This window comes from Malaclemys terrapin, chromosome 2 (genome assembly GCF_027887155.1).
Source record: "Malaclemys terrapin pileata isolate rMalTer1 chromosome 2, rMalTer1.hap1, whole genome shotgun sequence".
Taxonomy (NCBI): domain Eukaryota; kingdom Metazoa; phylum Chordata; order Testudines; family Emydidae; genus Malaclemys; species Malaclemys terrapin.
Window position 1 is genome coordinate 127,583,455 of NC_071506.1, and position 23,243 is coordinate 127,606,697.

A 23,243-nucleotide genomic window follows, 5' to 3' on the forward strand; every position below is an offset into this window, starting at 1 on the left:
AAGGCTGAGTCACAAAAAGAGAGCTGGAGCTACCACGGGCCAAATGAGCAATGGAAGGAGGTCCTAGACCTAATGAGAGCTGATCTCTAGACCCAGCCATGAGGAGGCATCACAACAAGTGTGCACATTACAGCACCACTCAACTATTCCACTCCTATGGTCTTGCTCATGAACTCACCACCTTCCCCAGTGTCCGGGAAGATTCCAGATCCCTAAAAGAAAGGTTAGAATTAGATAGGTGAACAAAATAAACTTACTCATCAACTTGTGATTCTTCCTTAGTGCAGCATCTATTCAATTCATTTCGTTTTATAATCATGATGATAGAACAAACAAGGACAGGCAGAAAGAGACAGAAACTTAGCAGAAGCCAGTTCTTCAAAGTGTTCTGGTGAAGTCTGTCAATGATTGCATCTAGCAAGGAAAGAAATATCACAGATCTTTATGATTTAGGGGTCTCCAACCAGAGGAGATATTATCCTGTATTTACCTGTTAGTGATAGAAAGGAATGGAACAAAAATGTGACTATAGCAGACACACCTGAAACCTGCAAACATGAGATTCCCCAAACTGTCACACTTTGAAAAAGGATGCTGTGAACTAGCAAGTTACTTTGATACTTTAAGGAATGATTGCACATAATGTTCAAAACATAGTACAATTGCCAGCTGGTATTCAAAAGTAGTTCAGGACCAGAACAACACACTATTGCATTATAGGATTGAAACGCATTAGCACAGCTATGATCAACAAAATCACTTAACATGTAATTTAGATTAGATTTTAAATCAGCTGAATCATATTAAGAGTCTTAGATTAAACAATGTTAAAATATAACAGCCAGTTGACTGTATCTAATCAAGATAGTACAATACATGATCACTTTCTTGTATCCAATAGCAATTCATTTATTAAAATGCTGTTATCCATACAATTAAAGTAATATAATAAAAAGAAAGAATAGTATTAAACTTTTCTTTTTCACATTTAAGATGTAGAACCTCATTTTATGTATTTCCTCTTATAACGCAAACTCTTAACTGTTCCATGGTATATATTTCAGATATTTTTTCTTTTTTAGTGAAGGAAAAGTACAGAAAAGGGCAATAAAAATGATTCGGGATATGGAACAGCTTCCATAGGAGGAGAGGTTAAAAGGACTGGGACTGTTCAGCTTAGAAAAGAGATGTCTAAGAGAGATAAGATAGAGCTCTATAAAATCATGAATAGTGTGGAGAAAACGAAGAAGGAAGTGTTATTTATCTCTTCACATAACACATGAACCAGGGTCACCCAATGAAATTAATAAGCATCAGGTTTAAAACAAACATAAGGAAGTACTTCTTCACACTACGCACTGTCTACCTGGGGAACTCGTATATTTGGGTTCAAAAGAGAATTAGGTAAGATCCTGGAGAATAGCTCCATCAATGGCTGTTAGCCAAGATGGTCAGTGATGCAACCTCAGCTCTGGGTGTTCATAAACCTGATTGCCAGAAGCTGAGACTGGACGACAGGGATGGAGCACTCGATATACTGTCTTGTTCTGTTTACTCCCTCTGAAGCATCTGGCACTGGCCACTGTTGGATGACAGGATACTGGGCTAGCTGGATGATTGGTCTGACCCAGTATGGCCATTCTTATTTTCTTAAATGTTTCACTGGGAAAAAACCAACACAGGGTACAGAATTTCCCAAGATAACTAACCACTTTTGAAAGTACTGTCAATACTCCCTCCATATCCTTTTGATGAAATTTTGCAATCTGGTGGCTGCCAGCCAGACCTACAGTGACAATTTCCTCTGTTGTTGCACACCTGAAATAAAAGGGGGGAAATCCTGTTTAATTACTTTTTATACTTTGTAGCTGGAAGTCTCAAAATATGGGGAAATCCCATTACACATGCTTTTAGGAAACCGTTTTACTTCAAGATCTCTCTTCTTTATAACCAAATTCTCAATTCTTAAAAACTAATCAACTGTCTGTTTCAGAAAACACATCAAATGTAAAGTACCACAGACTATTGTCTAGAAAGAAAACCAAGAATATGACTCTAAGTATCAGGAAAAACCAAACCAATTAGCCATGGCACGAAGACTTTGCATGCTAAGTGTCAGCCCAAAGTTGCTTTTTCAGTTGGCAATTTATAAGGAAAATATCTGCAAATCCAAAATATCATTAATCTAAACAATATTATAATAATAATAACGTGCTGTTACTTACTCCATGGTCATTGCATTTTTTCTTTACATCACAGTTGTATTTCAGGACAGCAGCATCTACACATTTCTGGTTCATACAAATCTAAAAGCCAAACATACATACAATTCAAGGTCAACAGAAAGCATAGAAAAAAATTCTCTATGTTTGATGGTCCTTTTCAGGCTGTTTAAGAGCAGAAAGCTGTTTACCAGATCCTATTTTATCTCAAAATATTTGGAAATAGTTCTTGGCTAGTTTAGAGTAAATCAGGGGACAAAACAGTTAATTTTATAACTCAGTAAGCCAGTGCGGCTCATCATTGCTCCAATATTACTAGCAACTTCTAAAAAGTGTATGTTTACATGGAAAACATTTACATTGCTAACAGTTTAAAAAAAGATTTGTTACCTTTTGCTTACCACAGAGAGTACCATCCTTCACCAACATTGGATCCTTCACTTGAGGCCCCTTCATATAATCTAAAGTTATGCATAAGGAATTCTGCACCCTAGCATAAATGACAGCAGCCTTTTCCTTAATGAATGGTCTATTACTCGGATATTGACAAACTAACTTCCCACACTGGAGATCCCTACAAACATATGAGAAGAAAATTAAAATTACATATTTGGCATATGACAGTTCAAAATATTAAATATTCAAGCATACCATAATTTCTGTGAGAAGGGATAACTATACTCTGTACAGAGGGCTCAATTTTTGGGATCCCTTAGGTTTGCTTTGGTCCCTTGATGCAAAACACCAAGCTTGGAGAATCCACCTCAAGCTTGGTAAGTTGTTTCAATGGTTAATTACCCTTACTGTTAAAAATGTGTGCCATATTTCCAGCCAGAATTTGACTATTTCAACTTCCAGACATTGGATTTTGTTACACCTTTGTGTGCTAGATTGAAGAGCCCATTATTAAATTTCATTCCCCATGTATTACTTAAAGAAGTACTGCTATGACATATATAAAACACAGAGACTGTTGCACATGTGAAATATTCCATGCACAGTAAAAAAAGGGTTTTAAAAAATTAGTGTCTAGGCTCCTCCTCCATGTGAAGCACCTTCCCAAAGCATCCCGATACTGTGGCAAAACCAGAGGGACACCTGAGAGAACACTTCTTCCCACATAATACCACAATGACAGCTGATATTTTCTTGCCAGAAGTCCTAGATTTATATATCACTGACTGAGGACAGGCTGTTCTTACTAGAGGGACCACAATGCTGGAATTTGTTTCCTGTGTTGGCCCAATGAAGCCTGAATTTTACTTCTGTGCCAAAAAAAAAAAAAAAAATGCCAAGCACAATATTTTAAAATTCTGTAAATGTTATTTGTCAAATAAATATGGAAGCTCCAGCATGGCACTGGGGAGCACAGGCCACTCTATACCAGTTCCCTGGGCACCCGAAACATACAGCTGGGGAGGGCTGCATGACCACTCTTGTGGCTCCCTTTGCTTCCCCATCAGAAAGTCATTTTTCTGCAGGGAAGCAAATAAATCTGTGGGGGACATAAATTTTGCGCATGTGCATTGGTGCAGAATTTCCCCAGGAGTAAAATTTGTTAGTCTTGACTCTTCAGGGAATGCTGCAAAGTCCACCAATCTACTCTGCTTGAAATAAAGTGATTACATTTGCAAGGACTCTTTGGGTCACTTTGGTTAGGAATAACGTTTTTCACTTCCTTGCTTTTTTTAACATGGTATGGAGTTAGTGGTCAGTTTGTGATTTTTTTTATGCAGCCAGTTGTCTGATTAATTTGTTTGTTTGTTTGATTTGCCCACAGGACTAGATAGTGGAGATAACATTTTTAAATTAAAATAAATTGCACCCCTCAGAGCCCATCAAAATTAATTTAGAAGCAGATTTTTAAAAAAGTTTTAAAGCGTCTTTTGAAAGTATTTTATCAACAATAAAACATTCCAGTTTCAAGTTAATAGTTTTTGCTTCAATTTTAATTTCTGTAGGGCAAGAGGAAATGTAAAGTTTAAAGTATATAGACTCCAAATATTTGTATATCAAAGCATTTATCATAAAGGCAAAAATAGGTGAACTGAAATGCCTGGCAAGTGAAGAGAATCTACACAAAATAGGAATTTCTGAACCATGCTGGGATGACAATAATCAATGGGATTGTTATTTACTATTTGTATTACGATAGCACTAATGCCCCCATTTGAGAATGAGAACCCTATTATACTAGACACTGTACAAACAAGTTAAAAAGATATTATCTGCCCTAGAGGGATCACCATCTAGATTTCTACTGAAGCAAACAGAGAGAAGGAGTTAACAGTAAAACAAGGACATTTTGCTTAATAAGCAGTCATCTTAGTTCTCCCTCTGCCTAGGCTTTGTCAGACGGGATACTAGGTAGACCTAAAGTATAAACCCTATAGAAGAACAGAATAGGTCAGCAAAAGTATACTGTGTAACAGGGTGCCTTGCCCCATTTGGGTTCAAGAAGACTGGGGCTGGCCAGCCCTGTTCAATTTTCAGACCCTGCTGGAAGGAAGCAAATGATTATAAAACCAGCAAGTGGCTCAGCTGAAGAGGAGCTGCAGGTGGGAGAGAGGCTCCTGCAATAGACCCTGAAGCAGAGGGACTGAAGTGCATGTGTGTCCTCCTTTCAGTACTGAGAGAACCAAGTGGGGAAAAAGCATGTGGGAGCTGTAGCCTATGATGGGCAGAGAAACTGTTTTGGTTTGATACTTTGCCTGAGTTTTCTGCTAAAGAGTAAAGCTGTGCCCCGAAAAAGATGTGGGGATGGCAGTGAGCTCTTCCTGAGCTGGGAAAACAGGCCAGCAGCTGTTTACATATACTTAAAAGATGCCATGGTTTTCAATTAAATAACGTCTCTGAGTGGAGAAGACCATACAGATCCTCAAAGGTATTTAGGCACTGATAACAATGGGCGTTAGGTATCTAAATACCTTTGAGGATCTGGGCCTAAAAGCCTAAATCAGCATACTGGTAATCTGCCACTGGGCAAGCAAGCTATTGCCTGCTCCTTTTGGGCAGTAGTGGTGGAACGTCAACTGGCAATCAAGCTGCAGTCGAATTCCGCCACCCTGCCTAATTCTTCTGGACAGTTTCTCCATATGATGGTATGCTGGTTGGGTAAGAAGACATTAGAGAACATTTTGATCATGATGCTTGTATGAGAATTTCTCTTATTACAGTAACATCATCCAGTAATTTCACTGCTACCTAATATGTCAGATGAAATAGACCAGCAATCTAGCATGTCACAGTCCAGTGCCAATATGCCAAAGGAAAGTAGGCAATTTAAAGATCACCGGCAAACACTGTAACACAGGAAAAATTACTTTTATTTTTTTAACCACTTTGTTTCTGAACTCTAGTGTACAGAAGCAAAGTTCAGAAACAAACCCGCTAAAAATTTTCAAAATCCGAGTTACTTTCAACACAATCAGCCAAGATGTCATGCTTCATCTTGTACTACTCCTATAGGGAGACATTTCTATTTGTCAAAACATACTTCCATTCGCAAGTCTGGTAACCCGCCTGAGTGGAGCCGCAGTGTCCCATCCTATCCTTTTGACCATTAATTTCTTCATAACATGCGAGAGAGCCACTTTTTGAAGCTACAAATACAATAACATTGATTAGACTTCATAATAGACTTACAGTAGTCAGAATTGGGAAATGCTTTGTTGGAACATCTAGCACATGCCAGTGCAGAATTGTTCTCTGCAATATCTTCAGGTGCACTGTCTAGTCTAGTTTGCTGGTCACAGACACAGGGTTGCTACAAGACAAACTTGGGCTTCCTTCACAGCTATTCAGTTATGGCCTCCTCCTAGAACAAGTGGGCAACCTTCTCTTTTTCATTAGTCCCAAAATGCTCTGACAAGACTGACATCAAAAAACAGGCAGAACAGGCAATTGCCTCGCGCAGCAAAAATTAGTGGTAGAAAAATGTTCAGTAATTGTTTATTTGGGTGACTATAGACTGGTAGAGGTATCTATATACCTAGATCAGCAGAACCTCTAAAGCCAATCCTGTGCTCTACCATAGGAAGGTATATGTGTCAGGTGTGGTACTGAGAGTGTTTGACAACCGTTGGAAATGTGTCTAAAACGTGTGTACGTTGTTTCTGGAGTTAAAGGAATAGGTATAGAGCTTTCCTATTAAACAGAAGATATGGCGGTCCACATGTGGAACCTGTAATGTGTTCCATTTAGGGGCAAGGAGAGGGCTCCGGTTGTTAGCACCAGAGTTGGCATGAAGAATCTTTTATTCCATACACCAGGAGTAAATAACCTGTCTCTGATGAAGTAAGGGGCCTTGTAGCTGCAGGTTGACAGCATTTTATGAACCAGATCAGCCTGGACAAGGATGGCAAAGACCCATCAGATCATCTCATTAGGCTTACTAATATAAGCCTCATTCACCTGCACATCTACCAATGCGATATACGCCATCATGTGCCAGCAATGCCCCTCTGCCATGTACACTGGCCAAACCGGACAGTCTCTACGCAAAAGAATAAATGGACACAAATCTGACATCAGGAATTATAACATTCAAAAAACAGTAGGAGAACACTTCAATCTCCCTGATCACTCAATAACAGACCTAAAAATGGCAATTCTTCAACAAAAAAATGTCAAAAACAGACTCCAACTGCAGAACTGGAATTAATTTGCAAACTGGACACCATCAGATTAGGCCTGAATAAAGACTGGGAGTGGTTGGGTCATTTCAAAACCTAAACCTAATTTCCCCCCTACTAATTTTCCCCATGTTACTCACACTTTCTTGTCAACTGTTTGAAATGGGCCACTCTCATTACCACTACAAAAGTTATTTTTCCTCCCTTGGTATCCTACTGTTAATTGAATTGTCTCGTTAGACTGACCTCACACTTGGTAAGGCAACTCCCATCTTTTCGTGTATTTATACCTGCTCCTGTATTTTCCACTCTATTCATCTGATGAAGTGGATTCTAGCCCACGAAAGCTTACGCCCAAATGTGTTAGTCTTTAAGATGCCACAAGGACTAATCGTTGCTAATATAATAATGTTTACAGCAACTGCTATAGTTATGGCTGCAAAACACTTTCCATGATAGCCTTAATGTGTGGTATGCATCTTTCTAATCTTCATAAAATGTGGGTGTATGATAACAGTTAAGGCCACTAGAAATTCTGTTCAGTCACATACATAATAGGAAATGTTGCTAAATTCTAATTACAGGCTAACTTGGAGTATCCACAGCAAGTTTCTGAAACTAAATTAGCTTCACAGTGAATTAACCAGGCCTTCTAATTGCTCCAAACCAACCAAAGCAACTTTACAAATGATTTTAGAAAGTCCATGACATGGTTAAAAAAACAAAAACTCTTCACACCAAAATACCAGCGCCATTATCTCCTCTTCAGTCCCCCCAACCAAAATGCCCTCTGGACTTAGGGGAATGAGCAGGCTGCTAGGATTCAGGTAGTCATGAGTTCTAGTCTCACCTTTTACACTGACTGGTCTTAATAAATCTCTGCACTACATACATGTATTTTATGCAGGCAGGCTTCACAGCACCACCAGAGGAATAAAATATAGTTATCCATATTTTACCCATGTAGTCACTGAAGCATAAAAAGGTTAAGGGAAATACTCAAAGTTGGCTAGAAAGTTTGTGGCTAAGCTGTGAACAAAACCCAGATCTTTGATGCCATAAACCCAAGTCTTATCCAGAAAACCACAGTGCGTCCACGCAAGTTGCTTCAAGTATCTGTGCTTAGTTATGTCGTCTGTGACAAATAATAATTATCCACCTTCATAAGGTAGAAACATTGATAATAGCATTCACTAGAATTATATTTTGGAAACAAATAACTATCATTATTACCTTTACCAAAGAGTTTTTTACACTGTTTATCAGCAGTTTGGCACACTCCTTTGAAACAATAGGCTGTATTACGGTTGCATGGGTGCCCATCCATGACCCAGAAGTCAGGTGTACAGTGTGCAGAGGAACCATTGCAGTACTCTATTAGATCACAATCATCTTCGCTAGTGCTTCTACATAATGTACCCTTTTGCACAAACTAGTAGAAAAAAAACAGAAATAGGGGGCCTGTTCATGATATATAGAAAGGTTATAACTAGAGCTGTGTGGAGGATGGAGATTTGCAAAGGATTTCAAGATTCTGATACCTGTCTTCTGATTAGGAACAACAACCCCCACATTTCAAATTTCTCTATGAAAGAAAATAGCATGGGGGAAATCATTTAAAGTTGATCTAAATGTTTCATTTTGATTTCACAATTTGTATTTTAATATTACATAATATATCAAATAAAATATTAAAGACAAAGAATTGAAATTATATTGTCAGAATTCTTTTCCCTTGTTTTCTCTTTAAATTTAGACAAAATTTACATGATCTTTCAAAGCATTTAGACTTTGACAGAACTGCACTCCCTGACTGAAAATGGTTTCATTGACATTTTTCCAATCAGCTCTAATTATAACTACTAAGGAACAGAATTTATGCAAATCAAAATATTTGATATTTATACTGATTAGTCAACATAACAGGAAAACCTAACAACTAGAAACACTTTTTTTAAAAACATAAGACAGCTAAGCCTTTCAGCTTTTTGTTTTTAAAAACAAGTTTTTGTTTGATGACTTGAATAACAAAAAGCTGATCCCATGATACAAAGTGAAGATCCGCTCCCTGTTTGGTCATTTGAGTCATTGGCCTCTGCTTAACTCCTATGGCATGTGCACCTTTACTGGAAGTGCTCAGATAGAGTATTAAGTATGTGTTTATACAACTGCTTCCGTCAGGTCTCATTTACAATATTGCCTTGAATTATCAATATAATTTTGACAATATTTTAGGTAGCTTGATATGTCAACAATGACTTGTTCTCTGGTTCTTTCTGTACGTAAGTATAGTAAGCAATAATATATAGTATGCACAATTTCCCGCAATCCTAAATACTCCTAAGTATTGAACTGGATTATTCACATACTTAAAGTTAAGCATTAAGTATCGGGGCTATTGTTAGATATGTGGGTTATAGTTAGAAAATGTGTTATGTTCTGATCACTCAGAATTTATAGCTTACCCTACATTTCCAACAACAATCTCCACTGATACATTTGATGTCTCGTCTAAATTTACAGGTGTGTCGGCAACACTGATTCCATAGACATTCCTGAAAATAAACCATAGAAACATTATAGATTTTAGAACAGGGGTTCGCAAATTGGGGGTTGGGACCCCTCAGGGAGTTGCAAGGTTATTACATGGCGGGTCGCGAGCTGTTAATCTCCACCCCAAGCCCCGCTTTGCCTCCAGCATTTATAATGGGTTAAATATATAAAAAAGTGTTTTTAATTTATAAGGGGGGGGGGGTCGCATTCAAAGGCTTGCTATGTGAAAGGGGTCACCAGTAAAAAAGTTTGAGAACCACTGTTTTAGAATATACCACATTTTAATCCTGGCAAAAGATACCAGTTTGGTGACTCTGGAAATGGAAGTCTCTTTTTTCCCCCAAGGAAAGAAGTTAATTAAAAGTCCCTTTCTGACAGGAGGCATTTCAAAAACATTCTCAAGGGGGCAGTTTGGAGGAAGTTCCCAAAGCCTCAGCTCATGGCTTACTGAATAATGCCAAGGACCCAGATATCTGAGGTAACTAAGCTTTGGCAGAAGGCTTCTGGAAGTATTAGTAGTAGTAGCAGTTCCAAAGTTGACATTTTAACGTCTGCACTTGAGGCCACAGTGGTATTTTAATTCCCGTACTGAAGCACAACATGGAAAGCGCCGATGAGTTCATCTATCTAGACTACAAGCAGAGTTCAAACAGTCACCGCGAACCAGACATTATTTGACAAATAGGTCTTGCCACCTCCTGTATGGAATCCAGGTCTCAATTATGGATGTAAAAATATCATTGCACTGAGACAAAGTTCAGGATTTATCAAATCTGTGTACTACCTGTATTGCTATATAGGTCAGAAACCTGGAGCCTCTTGCGGGAAGACTTGGAGCAGCTAGAGTGGGGGCAGGCAAACTTTTAGGCCTGAGGGCCGCATCGGGTTTCAGAAATTGTATGGAGGGCCAGTTAGGGGAGGCTGTGCCTCCCCAAACAGCCAGGTATGGCCTGGCCCCTGACCCCTATCTGACCCCACCCTGCTTCTCGCCCCCTGACGGCCCCAGCCAGGACTCCTGCCCCATCCACCCATTCTGCTCTCTGTCCCCTGACCACCCCCAGACCCCCTGCCCCTAACTGCTCCATCCAAGCCCCCTCTTCCTGCCTAACTGCCCCCTGGGACCCCTACCCCATCCAACCACCTCTTCTCCCTGACCGCCCCCAGACCCCCTGCCCCTAACTGCCCCCCACCACTGCTCCCCACCGCCCCATCCAACCCCCCCTCCTTCTTGACTGCCTCCCCCAGGACCCCTGCCCCATACACCCCCCCTTCTCCCTGTCCCCTGACTGCCCCTGGAACCCCCACCCCTGACTGCCCTCTGCTGCCCCATCCAACCACCCCTTCTCCCTGACCGCCTCTGGAACCCCTGCCCCCATTCAACCCCCCTGTTCCCCACCTTCTGACCGCCCCCACCCATATCCACACCCCTGGCCCCTGACCACCCCCCGAACTCCTCAGCCTTCTATCCAACCCCCCTCCTCCACTCCCTGCCCCCGTACCACGCTGCCTGGAGCTACAGCCATGTCACCTGGCTGGAGCTAGCCACGCACTGCGCAGCACAGAGCACTGGATCAAGCGGAGCTCTGCAACTGCATTGCCCCAGGAGCTCGCAGGCCCGCCACCCAGAGCATTGCACCCACGGCGCAGTGAGCTGAGGTTGCGGGGGAGGGGGAAGAGCAGGGTAGGGGCTGGGGGCTAGCCTCCGAGGGCAGGAGCTCAGGGGCCGGGCAGAACAGTCCCACAGGCCGGATGTGGCCTGAGGACAGTAGTTTGCCCACCTCTGAGCTAGAGGCATTCCATATGTGCTGTCTGAGCCAAATCCAAGTACAAAGTGGTTTGTGTGAAATGTCACAATCTCACAGAGATTCGGCCTTCCTTCAATAGCTCATTATATTCAAAAGCAACACTGCATGCTCTTCGGCCAAGACACCAGAATGGACAAAAACACCCCAGCACACGGTGTTCTCAAACTCTCCATCGACACATGAAGGGGTGCACATCCTGGCCTACCTTGCGCCATCCATGAGGCCACCCCAGAGATTCATGGATTCGCATTACTGAGCCAGATCTGGGAACTTCACTATATAATGCCTAGTGTGATGCTATCAACCATGATCAATCTGGCTCTTGCAACAGTCCTCCATAGACTGTATGTGTTTGACCATGATGGTGAGGCTCGCTCCTTCCAGTTTTCCCATCTCCCAGCCAGCAGTGGTTGACAAACAGCCTGATTCTTTGCCCAAAGTCTCTTCTTCTAGGGACCCCAAAAGGGAGTGATAGGCAGAATAGCTCATCTTCTCTTTATTCAACATATCAATTAGGCCTAATTTCTGACACTCCAATTTTTGTTCATTGCTTTCCGGTTCCACACTTCTCTTGTTTGCCAGACATGATCTTAACACAGTCCTTTAATAGGCTTTTTTGTTTCGACTAATTTAGTCATTCTGTCTCCTTTTACACATTTTTCTAACAATATTTTGTTATAGGCATTATTACATTTTATGAACTTTCACTTCTCACAGTTGAGTCCACAAATAAGGTAAGTTTTAATTTGTAGGCCCAATTATTACAACACCTCCTGCATAACACAGGCTATAGAAATTCCCAATATATTTCCTGTTTGAACTACAGCAAACCTTTTAGAAAAAATATCCAATATTGATTTTTAAATGGTCAGTGATAAGAAAATCCACCGTCACTTTTGGTAAGTTATTCTGTAGCAAGGTCAAAAGACTCACCGATGTGGCACCTCCTGCTGGTCGTCCTGGCAATTAGCTCTTTTCCAGCCTTGGAGCGCCCTCTGGCAGCTAGTGGCTCACCTGCTTCAGACCCCCATGTCCCTCCTGGACCCTGGTGCCCCTTTACCTCGGAGTTCTGCCCCAGCAGTACCCCCACACTCTGGGTCTCCCCTCCCAGGGGAACCCCCAACCCTCTAAGACCATCTTGCCTCAGTGGCTACTGCCAGTCATCATCTAGCCCCCTCTCACTGGGGCTGACTGCAGTCTTTAATGGCCATTCATCACTGGCAAGGGGGTAGGACCAACTGCCTCTGCCTATCCCTAGGGTACACCTCTGTAGCCCATCCCTGCTTCGGCCCTAACCAAGGCCTCGGCCTGGAGCTCCCCAATTCCTCTTGCCTTTCCCCAGCACTGCTCTGCGTCAGGTACCCTGTGCTCCCAGGCAGCTAGGTCCTTCTCCGTCCAAGGCTGGAGAGAGACTGTGACTCAATTCCTCCCTTAGGCCTTCTTATACTCCCAGCCCGGCCCTGATTGGCTGTCTCAAACCCGCTCCTAATTGGCTCCCTGGGGCAGCCCTTTCCCAGGGCAGTTTTTAACCCCTGCCATACCGGAGTGGGGTGACCGCCCCGCTACATATTCCAATGGTTAATTATCCTCATTGTTAAAAATATGTGCCTTATTTCCAATCTAAATTTAGCTGGCTCCAACTTCCAGCCATTGTCTTCCAGACTGAAGAGCCCATTATTAAATATTTGTTACCCATGTGGGTACTTATAGGCTGCAATCAAGTCACCCTTGAAGCTTCTCTTTGTTAAGCTAAATAGATGGAGCTCTTTGAGACTATCACGATAAGGCATGTTTTTCAATCCTTTAATCATTCTCTTGGCTCTTCTCTGAACCCTCTCCAATTATCAACATCCTTCTTGAATTGTCAACGCCAGAATTGGACACAGTATCCCAGCAGTGGTCACACCAGGACTAAATACAAGGTAAAATAATCTCTCTATTCCCACTAGAGATTCCCGTTTATGCATTCAAGTACTACATTAGCCCTTTTGGCCACAGTATTGCACTGGGAGTTCATGTTTAGCTGATTCACCAGGACCCCAAATCATTTTCAGAATCACTGCTTTGCAGGATAGAGTCCCCCATACTGTAAGTATGGCTTACATTCTTTGTTCCTTGATGTGTACATTTACATTTGGCAGTATTAAAACACATATTGTTTGCTTGCACCCAGTTTACCAAGCAATTTCAGCTAGACTGGTTTAAGTTTTGGTGAAGTTAGGAGGGGTTTATAATAGAATGGTGCAATAGCTCCAACCTTAACTACAGAGAGGCTACTGTCTCTAAAATAAGCAGAAAGTCACTGTACTGTTTCAAAACTTTAGTACCGGAGAACATTTGCTGACCTACCAGTATCAAACCAAATATTATTAGTATATAAAAACAGTTATGGTTGTTACACACATAATACAAAAACACAAAAGGAAATTAAAAGTCACTTTACAGTACATATCCTCTACTCTTCTACCCATAGGCACACATTTTATCTTCATCACAACTGCCATACACCACAGATCATGGATCGCAACCTTAACTCTATCTCCTCAACCTCCCCTTCTGTACACATCCTTTTATGGAACTTCCCCATCTCAATGCTATTAGTTGTGAATGTCTAATATAGTATATTTTTGTGTTGGGAAGGAGTAGATTAGTAATGGAGGTAATGGAAGGCTCTCATCCCAAGAAGGGGCAGATAACATTGTGGTAGATGGTCTCTGGTGTATACTAATTGTAGTAGAGTTAGGGTGTGTGTTTATGGAGGGAGGAATGTTTTGTTGGGAGGGAGTAGATTGGTGAAGGGTGTGATAGAAAACCAGCATATAGTGTTCTTAACTGTTTTCACAATGAATTTTTTTGTATAATTCATTTCCTAGGGCTTTTATGGGGCTTAATCCTGCAAGGTGCTGAGCTCTCTGATCTGAGCCAACAAAGTACTTAACCAAGTGTTTAACTTTAATTATATGAGTAGTTTCATTGACTTTTTTCATATTTTTAAAGTTAAGCACATGTTTAAGTGCTTCCCTGGATTGGACCTATAGTACACAGTACCTTGTAGATACATTGAGATGGACACTTGTCTTAACATTTCAGAGAGGAGACAGATGAGGTGAAGGAAGGGTATGCCTGTAGGGGTGCTTCCTGGAGCTCTGCCACAGAAGTATAGCTGCCAAAGGCAAAGGTTTTATCTGTCAGTAGCTTCACATAAAACGTACTCAGATATGGGATAAAATATGGCATAAAAGCGTAGTTAACGATGGTGGTTTTATCTATCAGCTACCTGTTGGTGAATAAACTGTCAGTTAAAATAAATAACATCTGTTGCACAAGCTTCCTTCAAGTTTATCAATTTTGAAAATGTCACTTAATCAAAAAGGCAGAATGCCATGGACAAATTTCAACAACAATAATTTCAAATACTTTCTATTATAAATTTAAGAAATCTAAGAAAGCTACATTTGAAATTCAAAGGGAAATTTCACACTGAACATCTATCTACATTTAGAGAAAAACAGAAATTTATGTTCCATTTTAAAGCTCATTTCAGAACACAACTCTGACTGTGAGATTGAGAACAACCACCTCCATAGCATTCCAAAGTTGAATGGTTTTTCTAAAGGGCTCCAGTTGGCTTTTCATCCAGAGGTCTTGTTAGCACCTCTTGGACCCAAAAGGTATCTCTTATATTTAATTTTCTCTTCAGTCTCAAGGTGTGGAACTGTGAATTATTTATTCATATTAAATTTCAGGGATTTATTTCCTAACCTTTTTTGTGCCACAGTCACAGTCCTCTCCTTCCTCCACTATTTTGTTGCCACAGACGGGAGCTCTATAAGATGCATTCAAATACGGTTTGTTCAAAAGGCATTCTCCTTCTCCATTTGCAACGAAACTTTGAAAGTCTCCTATACTGCAGTTGCTAAAGGCCTTTGTCCCACTGGAATGTCTAAAACATAAAGTACAATGTCATCGTTAAAATATTCTCCATGCTTTGTAAAATGTATATCCTTTCATGCCACTGAAATACTCTCATAAAGCAAAAATGACTTTGGTTGCAAAATTAAGGATTTGTTTCAATATGTCAACTTGTCTGCCTTGCGGTTGAATGTGGCTATTAACTTGGCACCTTAAGTGCATTGATTTGCCTTCCACATTCTTCTTGGCTAAAATAAATTAAATAGAACTGGCAACCTCAAATTAACATAATTTCTCCAAATTGGAGGCCTCATACCCAGCATGTCTGCCTCAATGAAGGAATAAATATAATTTTTTAAAATATGTTTGCAAGTTTGTGCTAGAATGGTGTTTGGGTCTCAGGCAGACTGCATGCTGCAGCCAACTGTGGGCAAGAAGCAGGCATAACATGCAATGGAGGATGCCCTCTTTAAACTAGGAAAACATAAGCAGAGCAGCAAAACCTTTCTAAACTGTTACTGTCTCAATCTCTACACTAAAGATACCGCAGGCCCTTCCTTTTCTGTCTCTTCCAGAACACTTGTTTATTCTCCTCAGTGAAAATTGAGCAATTGAGGTTAGTTTAATAGTAATCAATCTAGCAGTTACAATTAGGAAACCTATAACATAAATATCAGATTATTTTTTCTTTCCTATCATCAGTGGTTATATTGAATTGAGTGTATTAACACATACAAGCCCATTGAGAGAAATTTGGAGCCCCAGTACATCATGTTTGCTGGGTCCCATCCCCTCCCTTTTCACCCCAGTTCAGACATTCCCATTACAAACATTGGGGGGTGGGGCTGAGCTTATGGGGCTGGTACGATCGTCTCTCCTTTCCCTCCTCTTGTCATCACAGACAATATAGCATCTCACAAGAAGACGGAACTCTCAGTAAATTATATTTTAATGACAGATTACATTATATGCTAATATTAGAAACATTTAGGCCCTCGAGTAATTTTACGTAATAGAACTAACCATGTGAGTAAACTTACTTACATCCATAAGAGTTTGCACGATTGGGCCCATAGTGAGTACACATCTGTACATAGCATAAACTGGAAAGCTTAAAAAAAATGGTGGAGAAAACGGAGAAGTGTAGACTAGTTTTAAACGAAGAGTGACTGAACATTTGAAATTTGATAATAAAAGACCATATGATCTCTGAAGGTCCAAGTTAGGGCTTTTCCTGTATTCAGTGGCACATCATGAATTAGTGTATTTAATTTCAAGACTGTAGCTCGGCGGGAACATAGACATTAAAAGTCACATTGTTATCAACAACTGCTTAGATAGAGAAATAGGATGTAAAAGAGGAGAGAGATTTTGTACTTAAGTGAAAAGTGAAATGTTTCCTGTTACTGTTAGTCTCTGAAAGTACTATTTATTTATTTTAAATTTTTAAATCAACTTAGTGTTCATGGCAAGTACCCGACTGACAGGCAGCCTCAGACTGAATTACTCCCTTTATGCACATGACAAGCAACAATAGAGCAAGCTTTCCTGCACTATGTCACTAATCTGCTTTAAATCTTGTGGGACCATCTCCGGGATGAGAAAGTAAGTCAGTCTGTTGGCTCCTCTGCAGAGATTCCCAGCTGATGACATTTGTGTTGGTATAGTTTGGTTATATGGAAACATACCAACAAAGAGGAGGACTGTGACCTATACCTATATCTATCTAGATATCCATCCATCTATCTATAGGTCACAGTCCTATTCTTTGTTGGTATGTTTCCATATATCCAAACTATCCCAACACACACAGGCGCACACACACAACTTCCAGCCACTAATGAACTGTGATGGATTTAAAACAGTGATATACAGGTACAAAAGTCTACATACATCCTAATATGGCATTAGTTAGAATGATAGCACTTGTAAGCATATTAAAACGGTTCTAAATATAATAAATAATGTAATGCTATGTGAGGTACATAAATTAATAATATTTAAAAAAAAAAAACTTACACTGCTTTGGTATGCATTATGCAGGTGTATCCTGAACACTGACAGTCCCTAGAATCGTCATATGCTATTCCCAGACTAAGCCCGAGCAGCTGTGCAATGATGACTGAAAATGTCTCCAGTGTTATTGTTCTTTGATACTAATATAATAAGAAAGAAAGTACTAAAAGTTCATTCAACTGTGGAAACAAACTGTGATAAAAATCTAAATTTTTTGTTTTCTGCCCTGCCTAAAGTACACAAAGATATCTGTACTAGACATAATATATGAAGGAACGCATACTCCATTGTAAGGCAACTGCTCTGTCCCCTTCCAGGATTAGAAGAAAGTTACAAAGAACATATGTAATCCTGAATTCAAACACTCATTAATGTACTTATTCACTGGAGGTCGAATCCTCTGTGCAGTGCCTAGGCTAAGTAGACAAGATGAGTGCAGAGTAGAAGTGCAGGGGCAAGAATCTTTCCCCCTGATCCTATGGAGTGGCTACCGAGCCCCATGGCTCAAATAATCTGTGATGCCTTTTTGGAGCCAGTGCCCAGAGCAGAAGACCAGAGGACCCCCCCAAACAAGGATATCCTTTGGCTCCATTCCTATCTCATCATCCCCTGCATGCTGCTCCACAGCATCTGAGACAAGGCTCCTCTTCTAATGGTGTTTAACCTCTGAATAGCTCTGTAAATTCTGTGTTCCCCCTTCACAGCATAGCTGCATTGATTCTGTTGCCAGGGGATTCTTCTTAGTTGTAGAGGTGGGTGCAAGATTTGCCCCTACAAGCAAAGGTCAGAACTGTAAGTAACCGATACAGTGTATTAATTATACAGGTAAGTAGATTCTATTATCTCATACCAGAGCAACCCCTCCGGAATAGTTTCTCAGACACAGATTTCCTGCAAAAGATGCCCCTACATAATTTGGTTGGTCCCTGTAACTAAAGCACAAAAAAAGATTCTTGATCATAAATATATTCTTTCTAAAAGCAATGACAGTCTAAAAGATTTCTAGTGCATCTTTAATAATAAAGTAATGTTTTTCTTACACAAATAAATATGCTATGTCATGTGGCCGCAGAATAAGATGGATATTTTTCCACTGTAAAAACCTTCGTAATAATTCATCAGCTTCCCCTGTTGTAGGAATTTTGTTACTATCTGCCCAGAATTCCAATGAAGACAGTACAATTGTCATATTAAGAGGGGTAAACATCTGAAAATGTAACAGAGGAAATACAAGTTAAATTACATGATATGCACTGTAGTACTGTAAGACCTATAAGCAATGGCCATCAGGGACAAATGTAGCAAACTATGGGTTGGACCATCACAGAGTGTATAACCACAGATGTCCCCATAATAAAATGTTGTAATCTATGTTATGGAAAACACAGTACTGAAAGATCCTAAAATCCAACATCTTAGTCCATATCAATCCTTTTCAACCTAGTCAATCAAAATAAATTCTCAGTGCATCACAACTGTTGGTTCTTTTTATTAGAAAGACAAGGTGAGTGAGGTAACATCTTTTATTGGACCAACTTCTGCTGGTGAGAGAGACAAGCTTTCAAGCTTACAAAGAGCTTTTCTTCAGTTCAGTGTGTGCTCAAAAAGTTTGTCTCTCTCACTAACAGAAGTTGGTCCAATAAAGGATATTACCTCACTCACCTTGTCTCTCTAATATCCTGAGACCAACATGGTTACAATGCTGCAAACAGTTCTTTTTATGACCAAGTTAACTTAAAATAAAGGACAGTTACCTGTTCCGTAACTGGCGTTCTTCGAGATGTGTTGCTCCTGTGTATTCCACAGTAGGTGTGCATGCTCACCACGTGCACCGGTGCCGCAAGTTTTTCCCTTAGCAGCATCCATAGTGGGGGAGCACCGCTGTGACCCCTGGAGTGGCGCCGACATATCACACTATAAAGGGGGCTGCGTGCTCCCCCCACCCTCAGTTCCTTCTTGCCAAACAACTCCGACAGAGGGGAAGGAGGGTGGGATGTGGAATAGACAGGAGCAACACATCTCGAAGAACGCCAGTTACGGAACAGGTAACTGTCCTTTCTTCTTCAAGTGATTGCTCCTGTGTATTCCACAGTCGGTGACTCCAAACTATACCTGACGGAGGTGGGTAGGAGTTCTAAATGATAAAGGTTAAGGGTTACCCGGGTGGAGCACCGCCCTACCAAACCCGGTATCGTCCCTTGCTTGGGAGACAATCACATAGTGCGATGCAAAAGTATGGACAGAGGACCATGTAGCAGCCCTGCAGATGTCCTGAATAGGGACATGAGCCACATAGGCCGCAGACGAGGCCTGGGCTCTCGTCGAATGCACCTTAACAATAGGAGGCGGGGGAACCCCAGCCAGGTCATAACACGTGCGTATGCACGAGGTGATCCAGCGGGAAATCCGCTGGGTGGAAACAGGTTGCCCTCTCATGCGCTCGGCCGTAGCAATGAAAAGCGGAGGGGATGTCTGGAATGGCCTTGTTCGATCTAAGTAAAAGGCCAGCGCCCTACACACATCTAGCATGTGTAGGCATCGTTCCTCATTGGAGGAATGGGGCTTAGGACACAGGACAGGCAGAAAGATGTCCTGGTCCATATGAAACTCCGAGACCACCTTCGGTAGGAAGGCCGGGTGCGGGCGAAGCTGGACCTTCCCCTTATCAAAGACAGTGTACGGGGTTCCGAGGTCAGCGCCCTAAGCTCCGAAACCCTGCGGGCTGAGGTGACAGCCACCAAAAACCCCACTTTCTCAGATAAGTGGGACCAGGAACAAGTGGCCAAGGGCTCAAAGGGAGGTCCCGTGAGGCGTGACAGTATCAGGTTCAAGTCCCAAGAGGGAACTGGGGGTCTAGCATAAGTCGAACGCTCTGTCCAAACCCTTAAAATACCTGGAAGTCATGTGGTGGAAGAACACTGACTGTCCTGCCACCGGAGGGTGGAAGCCAAAATGGCCGCCAGGTGCACCTTGATCGAGGAAGGAGCTAGCCCTTGGGTCCTAAGGGACAGGAGGTAGTCCAGGACCAGCTGGAGCGGAGCGGACGTGGGGGAGGAACCTCTCTCCCTCGTCCATGAGGAGAACCGATACCACTTAGCCAGGTAGGCCCTCTGTGTGGACGGCTTCCTGCTTTCAAGCAGGACCCGTCTAACAGCCTTGGTACACCTCCCCTCCTCCGCATCTAGCCACGGAGCAGCCACACCATCAGGTGGAGCGGGGCCAGGTTGGGATGGAGGAGACGACCTGCCTCTTGGGAGAGGAGGTCCGGGCAGAGCGGCAGCCTGCGAGGGGGGACCGCCAAGAGTTGCAGTAAGGTCCCGTACCAATGTTGACGGGCCCAATCCGGGGCTATCAGGATAATTCTCGCCCCGTCTGACTTCACCTTCTGTAGGACCCTGCCTATGAGGGGGAAGGGCAGGAAGGCGTACATCAGGGCCCCGACCAATCGAGCAGGAAGGCGTCCGTTATGGCCCCATCGCCTTCTATCACCCTGGAGCAGAACCTGGGACACAGGCGGTTCTGAGCGGTGGCAAATAGGTCCACTTGGGGAGTGCCCCACTGAAGGAAAATCCATTCTGCCACCTCCCTGTGCTGGGACCACTCGTGTTGATATGAGAACACCCTGCTCAGGCGATCTGCGAGCATGTTGCTCTCGCCGGGTAGGTGGAAAGCTCGGAGGAGGATGTTGTGGGCTATCCAGAACTCCCACAGGAACTGGGCTTCCTGGCATAAGGCCCTGGAGCGCGTGCCCCCTTGCCTGTTGATGTAATACATTGCGGTGGTGTTGTCCGTGAGAACTTTGACCACCTTCCTTTGTAAGTGCTGGTGAAAGGCCAGGCACGCTAAGCGCACAGCCCTGAGTTCCCTGACATTTATGTGCAGGGTCAGTTCCTCGGGTGACCACATACCCTGGGTCCTGATGTCCCCCATGTGGGCTCCCCAGCCCATGTCCGAGGCATCCGACACTAGATCTAGTGAGGGAGAGGGGTCTCGGAAGGGGATACCCCGGAGCATTTTGCTCGGGAGGGACCACCATTGGAGGTCTGCAACCACCGTTGGCGGCACCGTGACAACCTTGTCCAGGCCGTCCCTGGCCTGGGAATAGCGGGAGGCCAACCAGAGTTGGAGGGGCCTCATCCGGAGCCTGGCGTGTCGCACCACTGTGATGCATGCTGCCATGTGGCCGAGGATTTGAAGGCATATCCAAGCCGTGGTTACGGGGAAGGCCGTGACCGAGGCGACGAGGCCTTTGAGCGCCTCGAACCTGTCCCTTGGAAGGCAGGCCGTGGCCGCCTGGGAATCCAGCAGCGCTCCTATGAATTCTATGCACTGGACAGGAACTAACGTGGATTTCTCCTCATTTACCACTAGGACCAGAGCAGAGCAGGTGCGTAGCAAGAGGGATATTTGCTGCTGCACCTGGGACCAGGACTTGCCCTTGAGCAGCCAATCGTCCAGGTAGGGAAAGACCTGCAGCCCTCTCCTCCTGAGGTGGGCCGCTACCACTGCCATACATTTGGTGAAGACCCTGGGGCCGTTGAGAGGCCAAAGGGGAGGACTGTAAACTGGTAGTGGTCCTGACCCACCAGGAAACGGAGGAAACGCCTGTGACCCTCGAAAACGTGGATGTGGAAGTAGGCATCCTGAAGGTCCAGCACTGCAAACCAATCCCCCGGGTCTAGAGAGGGAATAACAGAGGCTAGGGACAGCGTACCAAGAACTGGTTGAGCTTCCGCAGATCAAGGATGGGCCGAAGCCCGCCCTTCGCCTTCGGGATAAGGAAATACCTGGAATAAAACCTCTTGCCCCGGAATTCCCAAGGCACCCTCTCCACGGCTCCCAGGGAGAGGAGGCGCTGTACCTCCTGACCTAGGAGGAGCGCATGTTCCGGGTCCTCCGCCGACTCCCTGGCCGGAGGGCAATTGGGAGGGGGCAAAACAAACTGTACCTGTACCCCAGGGATATAGTGTTGAGGACCCAGCGGTCCGTAGTGATACGGAACCATCGCAAACGGAAGGCAGGTAAACGATTTGCAAACCTGAACTTTATTAATTGGGGGGGGGAGGTGTTAACCTGGCAACAGGCCCAGTGACCCCCCGCAAGCAGTCAAAAACGCCGCTTCCCTGGCCTCCTGGACTTAGAGGGCCCCGGACGAGGGGCCGAACGGGATTGGCATTATGACCGGCGCCTCTAATCCCGCTGCTTCTTAGGCGGGGGCTCATATCTACCCCAAGCCTGTGGAGCGGAAGTGTGAGGCCTAGGCTTGTCCTTGGCCGGCGGGACGTACAGGCCCAGCGTCTGCAGGGTAGTACAGGAGTCTTTCATCCCATGCAGACGCGTGTCTGTTTGATCTGCAAACAGGGCCTGACCATTGAACGGCAGGTCCTGCATGATCGACTGGGACTCAGCCGATAGGCCAGAGAGCGAAAGCCAGGACGCCCTTCTCATGGAAATCGCCGCGGCCATCGAACAAGCAGCCGTGTCCGCCGCATCGGAGGCCGCCTGGAGTGCCGCTTTAGCCACCGTCGTACCCTCATCAACAAGAGCCCGGAACTCCTTCCTGTCCTTCTCGTGGAGGGAGGGCTCAAACTTGGGAAGGGACCACCACAGGTTAAAATCATATCCTCTCAAGAGTGCCTGGTGGTTGGCCATTCTGAGCTGAAAGCTCGCAGACGAATAAACCTTTCTCCCAAAGGAATCCAGCCTGCGAGCGTCTTTCTCCTTAGGGGTAGGAGCGGGTTGGCCATGTCTCTCTCGGTGGTTCACCGACTCCACCACTAGAGAGTTCGGAGTTGGGTGGGAGTATAAGTACCCATGCCCCATGCCCCTTTGTGGGCACAAAGTACTTCTGTTCGGCCTTTTTGGAGATCGGACAGAGAGATGCCGGGGTTTGCCAGAAGCCAGTAGTAATATTGGCCACCCCCTGATGGAGCGGGAGGGCCACACGCCCCAGCGTCGAGGAGGTCAGGACATTAAACAACGTGTCTGATGGCTTCTCCATCTCCTCGGCCTGGAGCTGGAGGTTTGATACCACCCTCCTGAGTAGCTCCTGGTGGGCCTTGAAATCCTCCTGAAAGACCGGAGGTGGTGGCACCATGGAG

At 43.6% G+C, this 23,243-nt stretch overlaps 1 protein-coding gene across 1 annotated transcript in view; it reads right to left on the reverse strand.

The window, feature by feature from the left end:
• Positions 1-23,243, reverse strand: part of LOC128832286 (disintegrin and metalloproteinase domain-containing protein 32-like) — a 52,463-nt gene that overhangs the window by 12,212 nt on the left and 17,008 nt on the right. The window contains exons 9-19 of the mRNA XM_054019541.1: positions 18,183-18,349; positions 17,993-18,074; positions 17,146-17,282; positions 14,977-15,157; positions 9,322-9,411; positions 8,090-8,288; positions 5,719-5,824; positions 2,613-2,796; positions 2,226-2,306; positions 1,710-1,818; positions 258-414 (exon numbers count right to left, since the gene is read on the reverse strand). Of these exons, the coding sequence (XP_053875516.1) occupies positions 258-414; positions 1,710-1,818; positions 2,226-2,306; positions 2,613-2,796; positions 5,719-5,824; positions 8,090-8,288; positions 9,322-9,411; positions 14,977-15,157; positions 17,146-17,282; positions 17,993-18,074; positions 18,183-18,349 (1,493 nt within the window). The remainder of the gene's footprint in view (positions 1-257; positions 415-1,709; positions 1,819-2,225; positions 2,307-2,612; positions 2,797-5,718; positions 5,825-8,089; positions 8,289-9,321; positions 9,412-14,976; positions 15,158-17,145; positions 17,283-17,992; positions 18,075-18,182; positions 18,350-23,243) is intronic.